The following is a 16080-nucleotide window of genomic DNA, read 5'->3' on the forward strand; positions in this document are numbered from 1 at the left end:
TAGAAACTCCTCAACTCAAATGGAAACTAGAAAAGGCCTCGTAGTACAAGCAAAAACATATATAACTAGTCTGCATGAAAAATTAGAGCTTTTTTCGACATTCAACAAGATAACACACCATGCATTCAAGACAATGTTGCGACAACTTTCGACACTCAAGCTACCTCATAAATTTTTTATTTGATTGGTCCTAGTTCGATCTCAAAAAGCAGATTACTAGCTTGCGAACTTTTGCAGCAACTTTAGACCCATAACATAATTCCCTTCACATGTTTACGTAGATATGGGAACATCAGATTGTACGTAATTTCTCTTTCTTTAGTATATATGTATTTTCTGCTTATGGAAATCCACTTCTAATATGCCTTTTTAGAATCTTCAACTTAAAATAGAACCTACTTTACATTAATAGCTCAAATCTCCAAAATTTTCTGCTTGTGGCCTTGAAACTTTCGACTTAAATCATAGTAGTTCATGTTCAAATTAAAGTTAAAACTCTCACATAAAACTAAAAAACTTTATGGCCATAATCTTTAACTTTTTTCTTGTAACTTTACACTTTCAACTCGATTCTCATGACCTTAAAATTTTGACTCAAATCATTATTTCTAAATAACAAACTTTCACCAGAAATCTTAAAACTTTCTGGTCAGAATTTTTACCTTCTAAATCAAAACTGCGCGATTTTCCACCTATAATTGGTGGGACGGTCTTAGATCTAGAACCCCTGCTAATGGGTATGGGTAACCAGATGTTGTGATTCGTTAGGAAGATTAGTCGCCGCTACCAATGAGGATCGGAGATTAGGAGGAAGATGGGGAAGTGAGGGGAAGAGCCATCGATCGGTAGTTGTAAATCAATACTGACGTGATTTTCCACCTGTAATTGGTGGGACAAAGATCCACTCGCTCCTGCTAATGAGGACCAGAGATCGGAAGATGGCAAAGTGAGGGGGAAGAGCGAATGGTATCAGAGCTCAGAACTTATCAAGATCAAGTGGTAGGCTCATGCTGTCAGAAATGTCGTTGGGGGAATTGAGAAAATGGATTTGTAATTTGTAAATCATTAGTGCTCTAACTTTGTAAGCTCCTCAGGACAAAAAAAATTGTTGTTTAAGACAAGATATAGTCAACTTTGTAAAACTATGACCATCAATAATTTCGTTAAAACTAAAACAAATGATATACATAGATTTATCTCGAAAAGGACTATCATAATATAAAAACAAGTTAGATGTTATAAACTTATTATAAAATTAGTTGTCAGAATTTTAAAAGATTACCAAATCTTATTTTAAACGATAAATATTTTTGACCGGAGGAGTACTATAGTGGTGTCTCAAGTCCACACAGTGACATCCATAGTTTGCGAAATTTTACTCCCGCTAGTATTAATAAGAAACCAAACTTGAGTATTGATGCCGTTGTACTGATTGTTCTATGGGAAAATATGAGGTGGAAATGAACTACATATGTATGTATGTATACATAGTGAAAACCTGAAAACTCTCGTTGGATCAAACAATAAACGTTCGAGATTTGTCTACGTCATCACGAGTAAAAATTTTACTCGTAGATTTACTCATTTCTAAAATTTTACTAGGAGTAAAATTTGTTACTCATGGTGATGTGGGTAAATCTCAAACGTCTATTTTTCGATCTATCGGTAATTTTCATGTTTGCATTACATATGTGATTTTTGCACTACATTTTATTTCGCCTATTCTTTTTATAAGAACCAAAGCTGAGCACCGCAGTAAGTATTGTGCGTAGCTCAATCAGCACTTCTTATAATTATTAAACGAAAATTCACACTAAATAAAAATCTTTTAAAGAAAGGGCGAGCAATTAATTAATATCTCACACACCATCTGCTCATTAATTATACCTACTTTGTTAGTTGAGCTTAACAAACAGTCTGCACCCTAGCACAGCTAATTACACTGACAATAACATATACTAAGATCAACCTGCATGCTATAATAGTCCTAGCAATCTGCCAATCTATCCAACCTGACCAACTGTATGTACTCTCAACTGTACCGTATCCAAACATGCCCGTGTTCCTGAATGTATTTAATTGCTCGCCCTGCTATATATAAGGCACTATTACAAGATTGTCATGGCATCCAAAGCTCAGTAAGCCATATATATATATATATATATATATATATATATATATATATATATATATATATATGGCTGTCAAGCTTCTGCTTGGTGTTGTCCTGGTCTCCCTCCTTCTTGTCTCTCAGGATGCAGCTGCTGCCAGAGATCAGTTTATCAATGACACCTGCTTTCTGTGCTAATTAACAGGCAATCCCTAGCTTGTATATCGTTTTGATCGCACATACAAATATAGGTCAAAATGTGTGTCATTATTTGGCCAACATCTTGTGCTGATCTTCGACCAAAGTAAATAATGTTTGCCATTTTTTAGTCCTCGAGGTGTGATTTCGGCCATATTTTTTATTAGAATAATTTTACAAAATCAATTAAGTTTACGAGATTACAAAATTACTTTTCATGACTAATCTACGTTCCGTTTTTATGCCTGAAGCTAAGTATTCTAAAATTTATTTGTAGTCAAAGTTTCAAAAGTTTGTTCAGCTCTTGTAAAAAAAGTGTCATATATTTATGAATAGAGGGAGTATAAGTTAAAATTATGGCTCCATATACAGGGGTATGACCCAATTTTTAACTTAAATATTTGTATGAATGTAATTTCTCTGGATAAGTGGGTGAATTCAATAATAGAAGTTGACAAATGGGCTAGGCACTACACGGTCTTAAAAAAACTTGATTGCTAAAACTTGCTTGATTAATTACTTGCAGAGGTCCAGTTAAAGAACATGAAGTATGAAAATGGGGCTGGCTTCACTGATGAGAAATTGGGATATGGCGGCGGTGGTTATGGTGGTGGGTACGGTGGTGGATTTGGTGGTGGCTATGGCGGGTATGTACCTGGTCGTGGCTGGTAACGACCTGGTACGGGGGTGGATATGGCGGTTACCCTGGCTATGGTGGTGGGTATGGTCATGGTGGAGGTGCACGGTATGCTGGCAGATATGGTGTAGGTGCTGGCTATGGTGGTGGATATGGGGGATACGGTGGTAATGGTGGTGGTGGTGGAGGTGGTGGTGGCGGCTGGCACTAGGAAAAACAAATGTGATTTGTCTGCGCATAGCATACCATACATATATGGTAGTCATTAATGAGAAGAACTAGATATGTTTTATCACTTTCATGTATTAAAATGTTGTATATCCTCATGTTGTGTTATCCTATATGTATTGAGGATAAAATTGAATTTACTACAACAGAAGAATCATTTCAGATCTTAATGTGACATATGAAAATAATTGAAGATTTCCTTAAGAAGATGTTATTTTATATCTCTTCATGCCACATTATCCAGTAAATAAGAACCGCTAGATTAAATATTGATCCAACATCAACTAATGCACAACCATTCAAATTGATATTTTGTTTCCTTAAGAAGTTTTAAAAATTATCTTACATACTCAGTTCTAATCATATCCTTGAGTTAATTTGTGTTTTGTCATCACTACCATATGATTAAAAAAATGCCATATAAACTTGTATAGGACAACTATACTAAGTTTATCACAATACTTTTATTTTGCAAGTACCCCTTATCTTCCCTTAAAAATAACTTGTAATTTTTTTTCAATGCTTCTTAACAATTATTATCTAGTTTAGTTACTCTTGCCTACAGCTTTTCACAGGACTCAACTTTCGTTCTCTGAAACACCTAAGGTGCGGACAATTAATTTGTAATGGATCTACTGAAAATAGCCACCGTTCAAAAAACTTACATATAGACACCAACAAACAAATCTTTTTGCATAATAAAAAGAACCTCTAAAAAGGCGAAATTGGTTTTATAGCATCGAAAGTTTTTGTTTTGTTTTTGTTTCACTGAAAATTTATGGTTCATTTTAATGGCACCCAAAGTTAATTATCTCTGTTCTCTAATTTAGCATTACATCCAACCTTCTGTTAGATTTCCTTTTCTTTAAATCCTTTTTCTTAATAAAATGAGATAATATACCAATACTACTCTATTCCTCCTCCTACCATCGTTCCCCTCCCTATGTGAGCTCAGACAATCGGCCATGCCACAGCCCTGGTGCACCTCCATTCTTGAGCTTGAAAACCAGCCACACCTCAAGTTCGCCTGGACGAGCCCGGGAACTCGTCAGCCGGTTCCGTCGAGCTTGCACACCGCACCGCCCTCGGAGCTCGCTGACTCTGTCGTCCTCAAGCTCAATGGCTCTACTGTCCTCCAGCTCGTCTGCCTGCGCCATTGAGCATGCATGCCGTGCAGCCATCGACCTCGTCCGCCGGCTCCATTTGAGTTTGCTCAGCACGCTGCCCTAGATCCCATCCGCCGACACCGTCGAGCCTTCCTACTTCATCACAATGGGTCCGTCGGCACCGTCTAGCTCGCGAGCTCACGCTGTCCTCGAGTTGTTCTGTCACGCAGCCTTTCAGTTCATCTGGATGTGTTGCTGTCGAGTAGGGGTGGACAGGAAGCTCGTGGCTCGTTAGCTCGCTCAGCTCATGACAAGCTTGGCTCGGCTTGGCTCGTTTAATTTTCCTAACGAGCCGAGCTGGCATTTTAGCTCGTTAGAGATAACGAACCAGCTCGAGCTAGCTCGCGAGCTGCTTGCGAGCCTTAACGAGCCAGCAGTCCAACAACCAACAGCAAAGGCCCAGCAGCCCAAGACAACACCAAGGCGGCAAGGCCCAAGCCCAAGACAACAGTCAACAACCGAACAACAAAACCCTAGGCGCACCGCGCACACACGGAGCCACGTTCGCGCTGGATCTTTCTCTCTCTCTCTCTCTCTCTCTCTCTCGCGGTCTTCTCTCTCGCGAATCGTCACGCCGCATCCCCTTCTGCCCTTCCACTATTTGCTTGTTCCGCATCCACCGCCACCAGCTAGGGACGCCGCCGCCGCCAGCCGCTAGGGCCGCCGCCGCCGCTAGCTAGGGACACCGCCGGACCTCCCCTCCTCGGCTCCTCCTCTACAAGCTACGAGCCTGTGTCTATGATGGAGCGTGTGAGCATGACGCTGGCCTCGTCGAAAGCAGCGGCGGCGAAGGCGGGAGCAGCACGGTCATCTTGTTGTCTTGTTGGTTTGGATCGCGAGCCTAACGAGCTAGCTCGAGCTTTCAAACGAACCGAGCCGAGCCGGGTTTCAAGCTCGTTAGGATAACGAGCCGAGCCGAGCCAGCTCGTTATCCTAATGAGCTAGACCGAGCCGAGCCGGCTCGCTATCCGCCCCTACTCTCGAGCTCATTGTCCAATGCGGCGATGTGTCAATCTCACTTGGAGGTCCGTTGCCTTGTTATGTTGGGTGTGGATCAGGAAGACGGGGAGTGGAAGAAGAAGACATGGGTAGGCTGGGGAGACGTGTAACAACAATATTGACAGAATGCTGAAAGAAGTAACAGACGTAACTTTGGGGTTCTATTAGAGTGAACTGCGAATTTAAGGTGCTACAAAACCAAAAATGAGAACTTTCGATACTATAGAACCAATTTTGCCCTCAAAATAGTATTAACTAATAGAGATCTGATCTAACCGACATTGCAAAATAGTTCCACCGCTAGTAAACAGTCAGTCTGATTACTGATAATATCTCACTTTGACCGCTTGTACACCTCTAGTCTGAACACAACTTAACATGTACAACTCTTCACAAGATGTCAACTTTAATGCATTAAGAGGTGTTTGCAAAGTGCATCCAAAGCATTCCTCACACAACTTTCAAACACAAATCAGAACGCAAGGCTAAACCCTAATTTTTCTCTCTAAAAAAATGTCGCACCTAAGCTTCAACCTCTATCTATTTAAACCCATAGGTGGATGCTCGAAATTCAATAATCCTACTTGAATTAGGAGTTCTATCCCATAGGAAACCATCTAAACAAAGAATACAAATATCCCTTTACAAATTTAGGCGTAAATCCTACTCAACTTAGATACCCTCCAAATTTGACTCATTTTCCATACCCGCAGTACACTTCTCATGTATGCCATATGAAAACTTTACATCCAAGTGTACTGTTCTTTAGCCCCGCGATCTCCTTAATTGACTAGACATCAACATCCCCCAATTCAACTGTCCATCCATTACTAACAACAATCCCATGACCTCAAACAACGCCTACACATGAACAAACAAGCAGTTTGAGCATAAGTTCTTTCCCAACTTAACTCACATTTGCATAAGCGCATCATATGATACACATATGAAACAATTAGAAGAGATAACCATTGAAGAATTAACGTGAAAACAAAATACACTTTGAAACCAACTCCCCTCAGTGTTGTGTCAGCCTAACCATCATGATGTCTGATTGTTCCCATGCCATAGATTAGACTGCAATGCACGCTGCGCCAACCCACCATGTACCACTAGTCTGAATAGCAAAGCTCCTAGTCAAAATGCCAGTGCGTTGACACATAACCAACAAAAAAATGCCACACAGCGACAAACATATTAACAATCACCATAGCCAACTGTTCATCAGAAAATAATAATCATGACAATGATTTTATAGAGACCTTATGAATTTTGTAAAATTTATTCTTCTAGATTCGATTCTTAACTGCCGAATATATTGTTATATAATAATCATCCAACCAGAAAACAAGAGTAAGAATACTCTCATAACATGGTTATAGTTTGATTTTTAGTTTTCAATTACTTTAGACTATATTTGTAAGTGCGAAGGGAAGCTCGTATTTGCAATTTGGTTGGTCCACAGAAAATACTTTTTGAATAATTATCCTTAACAAAGCATTATAATAGGGCTTGCATAGTTCAACTATATTTAACTTTCTGAAGAAAATGTTCTCATATACATATAAAAGTCTATTACTATATATTTCATTAACAATTAGTCAAACTACATATTTCATTAATAAAGATCACACCAATGGGTCCATATTTCAAAATACTTTTGCACAATTTTGATTCCATAAATATTAAAAAATTGTGAAAAGTTGATGGTTGTATCACAGTGAATCAAAACCCTCGAACTTGCAAGGCCTTCTCTATAATAATACTCCAGTGTAGTGACGAGGGGATGGGGTCTATCTCTCATTCTATCAATCATTTAGGGTATTAGACTTGTTAGGTATTATCTTTAATCTATGGAGTTAGTTTTGTTTATGTCTTTGTTAGTGACTAACTACTTTGTTTGAGCTTATCGATAAAGCCCTAGAAAGGCGTCTGTTGGGTTGCCAATGTTCCAATTGGTGTTGTCATCTTTGGGTTACCAACTGGTTTTGATGCTGGATTACTAGGAATGAAAAATGGTGTCCGATGTGTTTCTTCATATGATTTTGTGTATCCCGAGTTTGGTCAATGTTATAGTTGTGCTTGCCTGCTATATCTCTTGTATTACAACAATCTAATATGTGGGGATGTCTATGTATCATATTTTATATTCTTAAATTCATATAACAACAGGTTATAACATTTTTCTCTTATATGTTTAGCTCTATTTTAGAAAAAAGATCAGCGGTGACCATTTAATCTCAAACAAATTACACAAGGAAATTAATAGTTACATAAAAATCGACGTATACAATACAATTCAATTCAAATTTTCACTACCTTTGTCTCAAATATATAGGAAAAAATATGTTATGAGACTGAGAGTATTACAAAGAGCCATAGGGTGGCTTTGATACTCTCTCTTTCCAATCTCTGTCATATCATCTTTTGTGAGCACGCTTTCTGAACAATTAAATGATGTGTTATATTTTAATTAAAACTATTATAATACACAATACGTCAATGAGCCACCTATTTTAATGTGCTTGAAGAAGTTCCCAACCCTAAATACAGCATTGGATGTGCTCAGTACCACTGGTCGAAAACTTTTCACCTCCACACAGAAAATGAGGCTTATTAACACATGGTTAATTAAGTATTAACTATTTTATTTTTTTTTTACAACAACATACCTGTAGAGAAAATTTAGAAAAATCCAACAGTTCGGAAGCGTGCTAGGAGGCAATAAACGAGAAAAGTTGAGAAACTTAAAGTTCCGAACACTGGACCGGGGCCCGCGGACTCGTGGACTACCCAAGCCCCACGAAGCCCTGAACCCATCCAAATCCCGCACAGGGAGATATTTTCCGCGAACCCATTCCCACTCTCCCTCCCTCCGCCGCCAAATTCGCCGGAGAAACAAAACAAAAAAAAAAATGGACCGCCCGCGGCAGCAGCACGAGCCGGAGCATCTCGGCGGCGGCGGCATCGACGTCGAGGTCGAGCTCGACCCGGAGGACCTCCAGCCGTCGGTGCCCCTCAAGAAGGTCCCCGCGGGGGACCTCTTCGAGGCGGCCCGCGCGGGGGACTGCGCCCGCCTCGCCCTCCTCCTCGGCGGCGGCGCCAACGTCAACGAGCGCGACCGCTGGGACTCCGTCGCGCTCTACTACGCCTGCCTCGCCGGCCACGCCGACGCCGCCCGGATGCTGCTCGAGGCCGGGGCCGTCTGCGCCGAGCGCACCTTCGACGGCGACCGCTGCCACTACGCCGCGCTCAACCTCCGCCTCCGGAGGCTGCTCAAGGCGTTCGAGGCCAGGCCCCCGCCGCTGCCGCCGCTCCCCGCCGCGCTCAGGGCCACGTTCCTCGCCTGCCCCGCCAACCGCGCCGCCTTCCTCGAGATGCTCCAGTGGACCGCCGGCTCCGAAGCCGCCGCCCTCGCCGCTGCTGCTGGTGAGTGCGTCTCCTTGGATCGCTTATGCTGATTGGATGTTTGGGTGCAATTTTTATCTACCGGTGACATGGGATTGAAAGTTGAAGCTCCTTGTGGAATGATTTATCATGAATGCCAGCATTGGATGATTGAGTGGTGAAAATACATGGAGTTTGGTAGCTATAGTGTGATTTCAATCGAACCTATGAATTCACATATCGTACTAATATCGATTTAACATTTGAAATGCACAATCGCAATTGGTTCGTCCATCTATGTGATACATCAAGATACTATGATATACAAGCCAAAGGTTATTTGGTTGATAAGTGTTGTATTCCCATATTTTCTGACTAAGCAGGATTTGGGCCAACGGACAATCCATCAAGTACTAGCCTATTCCCTCCGGACATTACATTCTACGTGGATGGAAAACCAATTGAAGCTCATCGGGTCATTCTTTGTGCCCGGTCATCCTTCTTTCGGAGGAAATTCAATACAGACTGGAAAGACAGGAAGGAAGTGAGATTTTCTAGCCAGAAGTTATCTTTTGGTGCCTTGTACAGCCTTGTCCATTTCTTCTATTCTGATAGACTCGAAGTGGATGTGGATGATATGGAAAATTTGGCGCGGGCGTGCAAAGTTTGTAAGTGTGAGGGTTTGCAAAAGATATTGATTAAAGAAGCTACTCTCCAGAGATATGCAGAACACAAGTCACCGAGAGATTTGGACAGTTCACAGAAGAGGTTCATTTTACATGGGCAATCCTTGCCAGAGGAGGATCGCCTTCCATCAGCCCTGCGGCATATTTTAGAGGAATGTCTAGCTAACTCAAGAGAACAAGAATGTTATAACAATGAATCAAATGAAATGAGCAGAGACTCTGGTGTAGATGCTGCTGCTGATCTTTATATAAAAGTATGTGATAAGGTTTTCCATTGCCATCAGGTGATTTTAGCCTCAAGATCAGAGTACTTTAAAGCTAGGCTATCTAGAAACATGGATTTTCTTGAAGTCAAGAGTGGGCTTCAATCAACTCAGAGCCTTCCTTTTCTTGAAGAGCATGACATGAGTACAGAAGCATTTGAAAAGGTGCTTGAATACATGTAAGATCCCTTTCTCTACTTCTTTGACCATCATGTTACTATTATTATGCTCTTATTTGTTGCTTGCTTATGTCAACTTTAGGTATACTGATAACATAGAGCATATGGATCCTAATCAGGTGAGATGTGCAAAAGAGAAATATATTATGTCTTGTAAAAAGGTTCAAGTGGGTTTGTTTTGTTATGAAACTGATTTTCATGTACAACTTTGCCAGGCTGAAGAACTATTTGATATTGCTTCGAGATACCTGCTATTCCCCCTTAAACGAGTTGTGGCAGATATACTTTTGCCTTATCTGGAGCATGTTTCACCTGCAGAACTATGCCACTGGCTAATGTTATCAGACATGTATGTGTGATTACCATTTCATCTATGCAAAGATTATTTACTGTATCATATAAGGTCAATACATTTGTTTTCCAAATGCAGTTATGATGTTGTGAAAATAAGGGAGTATTGCTTGGATATCATCGCTTGCAATTTTGAGATGTTTGCGGACACAAGAGAGTTCAGGGCATTGCTTTTGACACTTCCACCACCATCTGGAGATGACTCACTGCGAACAACTCGTCCCAGTGAACCTGGTACTGCAGGCAACACTGACCAAGGCAACCTTCTTGATGATTTGCGTGAGAAATGGTTAGAAGCAGAGGCTGCTGAGCTAGACGAGAGAGATGAGAGTGCAAAGCTGTTTGACAACCGATTGGAAATGCTTATGCTTGTAGCAGAACAAGAAGCCAATGATGGCAATGTTTGACTCCACTGAGAATTTGCACTGTACCTTCTCGTGTAGCTCTGTTTTTGAAGTCTTCACTGAAGGTGCTTTACTGTTTCTCAGTTTATGAACTTGCAGTCTTCACTAAAGGGTTATATTTTTGAATTATGAATCTATCTTTTGTCGCACAACATGAAACTGACACTTCAACTGGTATGGGTAGAATAATGAATATTAGTGCAAATTTAGCATGCCTGCTCTTTGTTGCATAAAATCTCACTGCATATACACTGTAAAATACAAAGGAGTCCTTGATTGCTTAAAATGGTGCAATCCTGCTGTTGGAACCACCATGGCCCATGGGATGAGTATTGTTCATCTTTTTAAATATCTAATATTTTTCGCATAGGAAACTCAAATGGATAAATCCACACAAGAAGAAAGAAGTAAACCACATTTCTGGAAAAGAATAACCTTTTTAACATACACAATTCATGGCCCCTGTTATGACACTACAAATTCACCGTATGTAGTACATCATAAAGATCAAATTTAATGAACAGATATTATATATATATATATATATATATATATATGTTTTTTCATCTCATGCTTATTGTCAATTGAGACTTGTACTAGCATGGTAACCCTATGTAATGCTGGACACAGAGATACTAAATCCTATAAAAACTGGGCTTCTCCTTGGTTGTAATAACTTTATGTGTGAAAAGGTACTGATATCCTGAAACATCATACTGCAGCCATAATATCACCACTGTGTGCCTGATGTAGCATCATTTGTGTTTAAGTTGGACATACTGTCAGCCAAAGAATTCACAAATGAAGAATCCTAAGTAAATCATCTGTGGTCATCGGGAGGACACGCCATCAGGCAGCCTTGTTCCCCCTCTGAATTTTCTGCTGTTGAACCATGATCCTCTGAAGCGATTTCAGAGGCAACATGTGAAGCCATAGTTGATGATTCTGATGATTCAGAGGCTGTGGCTGTTTCTGCATACTCCAATACATGATGATGACTCTGGCTGTTTCTGCTGAATCCAATCCATGATGCCAGTCAGCGTTAGGATCGGACCTTTGGGCTAAGGTACAAGGCAAGAAAAAGTGTTCATTTATAGGATAATACTGTTGTGATACAATGAGTTCCAAGTAAAATAATTTGGTAGTATCTGAAATAATTTGGATGATACAGAGGGTAATAATTTGGTAAGGTTAAGATTCTGGAAAAAAAAAATTGTAGGATCATGATCATAACATCCTTCCAAAATCTACTGGTTATGTATACTTGAGTATAAAGAGGAGGGTAGCAAATGTCCTTTTATTATTAGGCTGCCTTGGAAACCCAATTTTAGCTTAGAAACCCTCGACATTATAATCTGTACACAAATTATGTCCATTGTATTGCTAGCCTGCGATAAACAACCTTAGAATAGGAGACTGTAACCAGTGTCAGATGATTAAGCAAAACTGCAACCAGGACAGAATCACAAATTCAGAAATGGACCAAAAACAACACTGTCTTCAGCCTTGGTTACAGCCTCCCAGTTCAGAGCCCTTGGCCCGTTGGCCGTACTCTACTTAAAAGTTCATGGAGATCACCTCATTTATTACACCTCATTAGCGCAATTTCTTAATCGATCAATGGCTTTCGCGTTTCAGATATGATGGGGCCGATGAGGATGTGGTGGCAACGGAAATCATGCCCATCTGAAACTCTTGAATTGGAAACTTGGGGACTGTTTAACCACGCTACTTACATGTGGTCACTGAATTTCAGAGGTATCCTTTGGATTGGCACAGGATGAAATGAGCGATTTCGTATGAACTTTGTGGATTCCAATTGCTAATTTCTGTTCTTTTCTTAGAAATTTCAACACTTTTTTAATGTTAAAAGTGTGCTCTTGTACAGATCCAATTTATAGCTTCCTTTTAATTCTTTTTATTCTGATATACCTGTTATTTTGTACCACATTTGCATGTACCTGATATAATTTGGATTCAATTTTCTGAGAACTCAAAACCTGTAACGTTGCCATTTGCCTATCGTTGTACACAACGAGGCAATTCAACCTGCAACCGTTGCTTGAAAACGGAGCTAGTAGCACAATTCTCTGAACACCCAGCATTCCAAGTTTGCAACTGAGCTCGAGCGACAGGCACAGATTAACAATGCTGACCTGACAAATGAATCTACTATGTGTCTACAAACAATCGTTGTAACCAATCATCCTTACACTCTGAAAAGATCAGAGCAGACAGGGACAGGGCAGCCTGAACATGCCTCTTTCACAGATGCCTGCCATCCTCTTCTGCTTGGTGTCCAGCTTCTCAGGACTTGCAGGGCCAGTCCCGGCGGATGTCGAAGGTGTAGTTGATCTCCAGGTAGCACTTCCGGTCATCATCGACAAACTGGTGATGGAGCGAAATCGAAACTTGATTCAGTTCAGTGGGCGCAGGAAGCAGTGATCGGCATTCTGGTTTTCTCAGAGGTGTATCACGGTATCAGATTTCATTACCTTTGTTTTTGCAGAGTATGATCCCCGAGCAAATACTCCCGAGGGGGTCGTCTCCTCAGGCGTCACATAAGTGTACGGCTCCAGCTGAGGGCTGAACGTGCCAAGCATCTCCTTGGTTTTGTCCACTGCAATGAGCAACATTAATTTCAAACAAATCAAACTCAGGAAATCTTGCAGGAAAGAAGAAAAGAACAGGAGTGAATTCAAAGGCCATATGTTGCAGGAACTCTACGACAACACAATGAAGCAGTTCTGCAGAAGAAAGTGGACAATGAGGATGGCGATGGTGCACCTCGGATGCCGGCCTTCCATACGGTGTTGGTGTAGCGGAGGCCAGAGACGATGTTGCTGCTGACAGAGAAGGTGAACTTGAGCCTGTACGTGCTGCCTTCCTTGAGGGTGAACCATGGTTCCTTGGAGTTGCTCGGCTCCACGGGCAGCGGCAGAAGGACGTCTGGCTGCCCCGGTGACAGGATGCACAGGCTTGTGATCCTCACGTCTGGCTCCAGTGACTCTGCCACATGAAAACTTCCCATTAAACTGCGTGCATTGCTTCATTTCCTTCTCTTGCACCTCCCATCAAGAATTCAAGATGCAGATTAATGTGCTCCCTTCATTCAGAGCACAAGACTACAGTTTACTACAGTCATACAGGCAAGAATCATCGTTTCTTTTCTTTCCTTTTTTTAGCAGGGAAGAATCACCCCATCATTTCTATATTAACTATAGGGATGCATCACCTCAGATTGTGCTTAGTGTTGCGTGCTCTGTTTTAGGAAGACACTGTATCATTGCCCTTATCAACTTTTTGACCACTGCTTTCTTTTGTGCATGAGAATCCTAGGCATATGCACTAGAATGGGAGACTGCACCAGCAAAGTGCCGACCAAAAGCATTTGCACAAGCTCAGACCTGCAATCTTCCGTTTTACAATTTAGAAATGATTTGTTCGCATGAAAAGATGGCAACTTCACTGCACACCATGCACCATGACTTTTTTTTCTCTCTTTTCTGGCAAAACGCACCTTTCCCTTGGCGGGGCCTAGATGTACAGACTGGAACATGTTCCAGGAACCCACCATGGAATTGTGGAGATTATTCCAAAAATCACATGCAACAGTTTCAGAACTTCTCCCACAATCTCATATGTAGTATAGAGGAGATGATGCTATACAACCATTTAAAATCTAGAGGCCAAACTGGATTTAATTCGTGCGAGATATGCATTTGACAAACTGCAAACAAATATCAGGATGAACAGTGTTTTGAACTAAAAAAATGTATTGTTGTTCCTTGCTTGTAATTTAATGCCTTTAATTTTGCATTGCAGCATCACCTCCTGTGCATATAAGATTTGTTTACGAACTTGTAAAACTTCACCAAATAGGTGAAGTTCCTATGGTAAATCTCTACTTCTAGAGTGCACCAGTGAGATTGTCATGCAGAAATTTAACGCAAAATTAGCTGGCACTAATTATAGAGTGCACAGTGAGCCCACTGAGCAACCTAATCAATGTGGTAAAAAATCGTGTGTCGCACTTAAAGTTGAAAACTATATAAATTGACAGTGATAGAACCAAATATAAATTGACACTACAGTGATAGAACCACATAATTTCTAACTCAATGAATGAGCTCCTTTACACCGCTGAAACATATCCAATCAAAGATTATTAAAAATTTACTCTCCAGAAAAGATGTTCCCTTTTTGACCGTGTGGTTGCTGGCATTGCAAGCACTGCAGTACAGTACAGCAGCATCAAACAACCACCACCCAGGATCACACAGTAAAACGGCGGAAACCAAACCAACAAAAGAATCCGATTGATTAAAATTGATTGGGCGCGGTTTTTGGAAAGGGAGCACAGAAGAGATCAAATCCAAAATCCTCAACCAGATTAAGATGGTGCGGGTACCTAAATTAAGGGGGCGAAATGGATGCGATTTGGTGTGGATTATAATTGGAAACCATCTACTGTTGATAAAAAAATTTACCTCCGACTGAGTTCAAATCGACGCTGCCAAGAAGCTGCTCCTTCCATCTCCGAAGGCTCTCATCCTCCTTCCAAGTTGCAATCAGCAGAGATCACCATGTGAGGAACAAATAATTATCGAGCACTAGTGGTAAATAATAATTAACTAAGCTACCAACAAGCAAAAAAAATCTTGAGAAGGGATAAGAAAAAAAGAAATTGGAGCGAGAAATCGGGGGAAGGAATGGAGACCTTGTCCATCTCGAGCTGCTCCTTGATGCTGACCCTGGGGCCGAGGTCGATGGCCTCCGCCACCTTCCCCTCATCTTCCTCGTCATCGTCCTCCTCATCCTCCACCACCTCCTCCTCCTCCTCCTCAGCCTCAGCGGCGCGCGAGGACGCCTCCGTGAGCTCCTCGGGGCGCGCGGCGGCGGCGGGCTCCTCTTCCGCGACTCGCCGCAGCTCCTTCCCCTCCAGAGACGGCGGTGGCTTCTCGTCGTCGTTGGAGGAGGAGCAAGAGATGGCGGCGGCGGCGGCGGAGGAGGAGGAGGGTTCACCGGCCGCCGAAGACATTGGTGGCGGCGGAAGAGGGGGCGGGGGCGGAGGCGGAGGCGGAGGCGGTGGAGGTGGTGGCGACGGATGGAGATGCAGGAGCGTGCGAATGTGCGAGAAGAAGAGGTGGTATAGTGTTAAACGAAAATGTTATATACACGACTGTCACGTACGATTCTTGTCCGACCAGTTTTTAAGCTACTAATTGCCCTGGCCTATATGGAGAGAAGCTGGTCTGGGTGAAGCGAAACGCTTGGTAGGTGAGGTTGGGTCGGATGGGAGTCGGACGAGGGAGTCGGACGTATAGCAGTGCTGCGAAAATGCTATACACACGACTGTGACGTACGACTCTTGTCCGACCAGCTCTTAGCTGCTAATTGCCCTGGCCCACATGGAGAGAAGCTGGTCTGCGTGGAGCGAAATGATTGGCAGGTGAGGTTAGGTCGGATGGG

General features: G+C 41.8%; 2 protein-coding genes across 5 annotated transcripts; one reads left to right on the forward strand and one right to left on the reverse strand.

The window, feature by feature from the left end:
* The first annotated feature begins 8186 nt into the window (after positions 1-8186).
* On the forward strand, positions 8187-12513 carry LOC127776709 (BTB/POZ domain-containing protein At2g04740). Of its 4 annotated transcripts, none has more exons than XR_008018225.1 (7): positions 8187-8767; positions 9109-9853; positions 9936-9972; positions 10069-10202; positions 10284-10673; positions 11331-11674; positions 12247-12513. XR_008018225.1 is itself a non-coding variant. In XM_052303232.1 (5 exons), the coding sequence occupies exons 1-5, from the start codon at positions 8254-8256 to the stop codon at positions 10609-10611; spliced, it is 1758 nt and encodes a 585-aa protein (XP_052159192.1). In that variant the 5' UTR covers positions 8187-8253; the 3' UTR covers positions 10612-11089. The 4 variants fall into 4 exon arrangements, 1 of the variants encoding a protein (XP_052159192.1); XR_008018227.1 differs by having other exon boundaries at positions 11395-11674; XR_008018226.1 differs by lacking the exon at positions 11331-11674.
* A 138-nt stretch (positions 12514-12651) lies between these two features.
* Positions 12652-15764, reverse strand: LOC127776710 (rho GDP-dissociation inhibitor 1-like). Its single transcript, XM_052303234.1, has 5 exons — positions 15329-15764; positions 15099-15165; positions 13396-13617; positions 13104-13228; positions 12652-12996 (listed from the first exon to the last, which is right to left on the reverse strand). The coding sequence occupies exons 1-5, from the start codon at positions 15647-15649 to the stop codon at positions 12916-12918; spliced, it is 816 nt and encodes a 271-aa protein (XP_052159194.1). The 5' UTR covers positions 15650-15764; the 3' UTR covers positions 12652-12915.
* Positions 15765-16080: the final 316 nt, after the last annotated feature.

Source organism: Oryza glaberrima, chromosome 6, assembly GCF_000147395.1.
Source record: "Oryza glaberrima chromosome 6, OglaRS2, whole genome shotgun sequence".
In the NCBI taxonomy this organism is placed as follows: domain Eukaryota; kingdom Viridiplantae; phylum Streptophyta; class Magnoliopsida; order Poales; family Poaceae; genus Oryza; species Oryza glaberrima.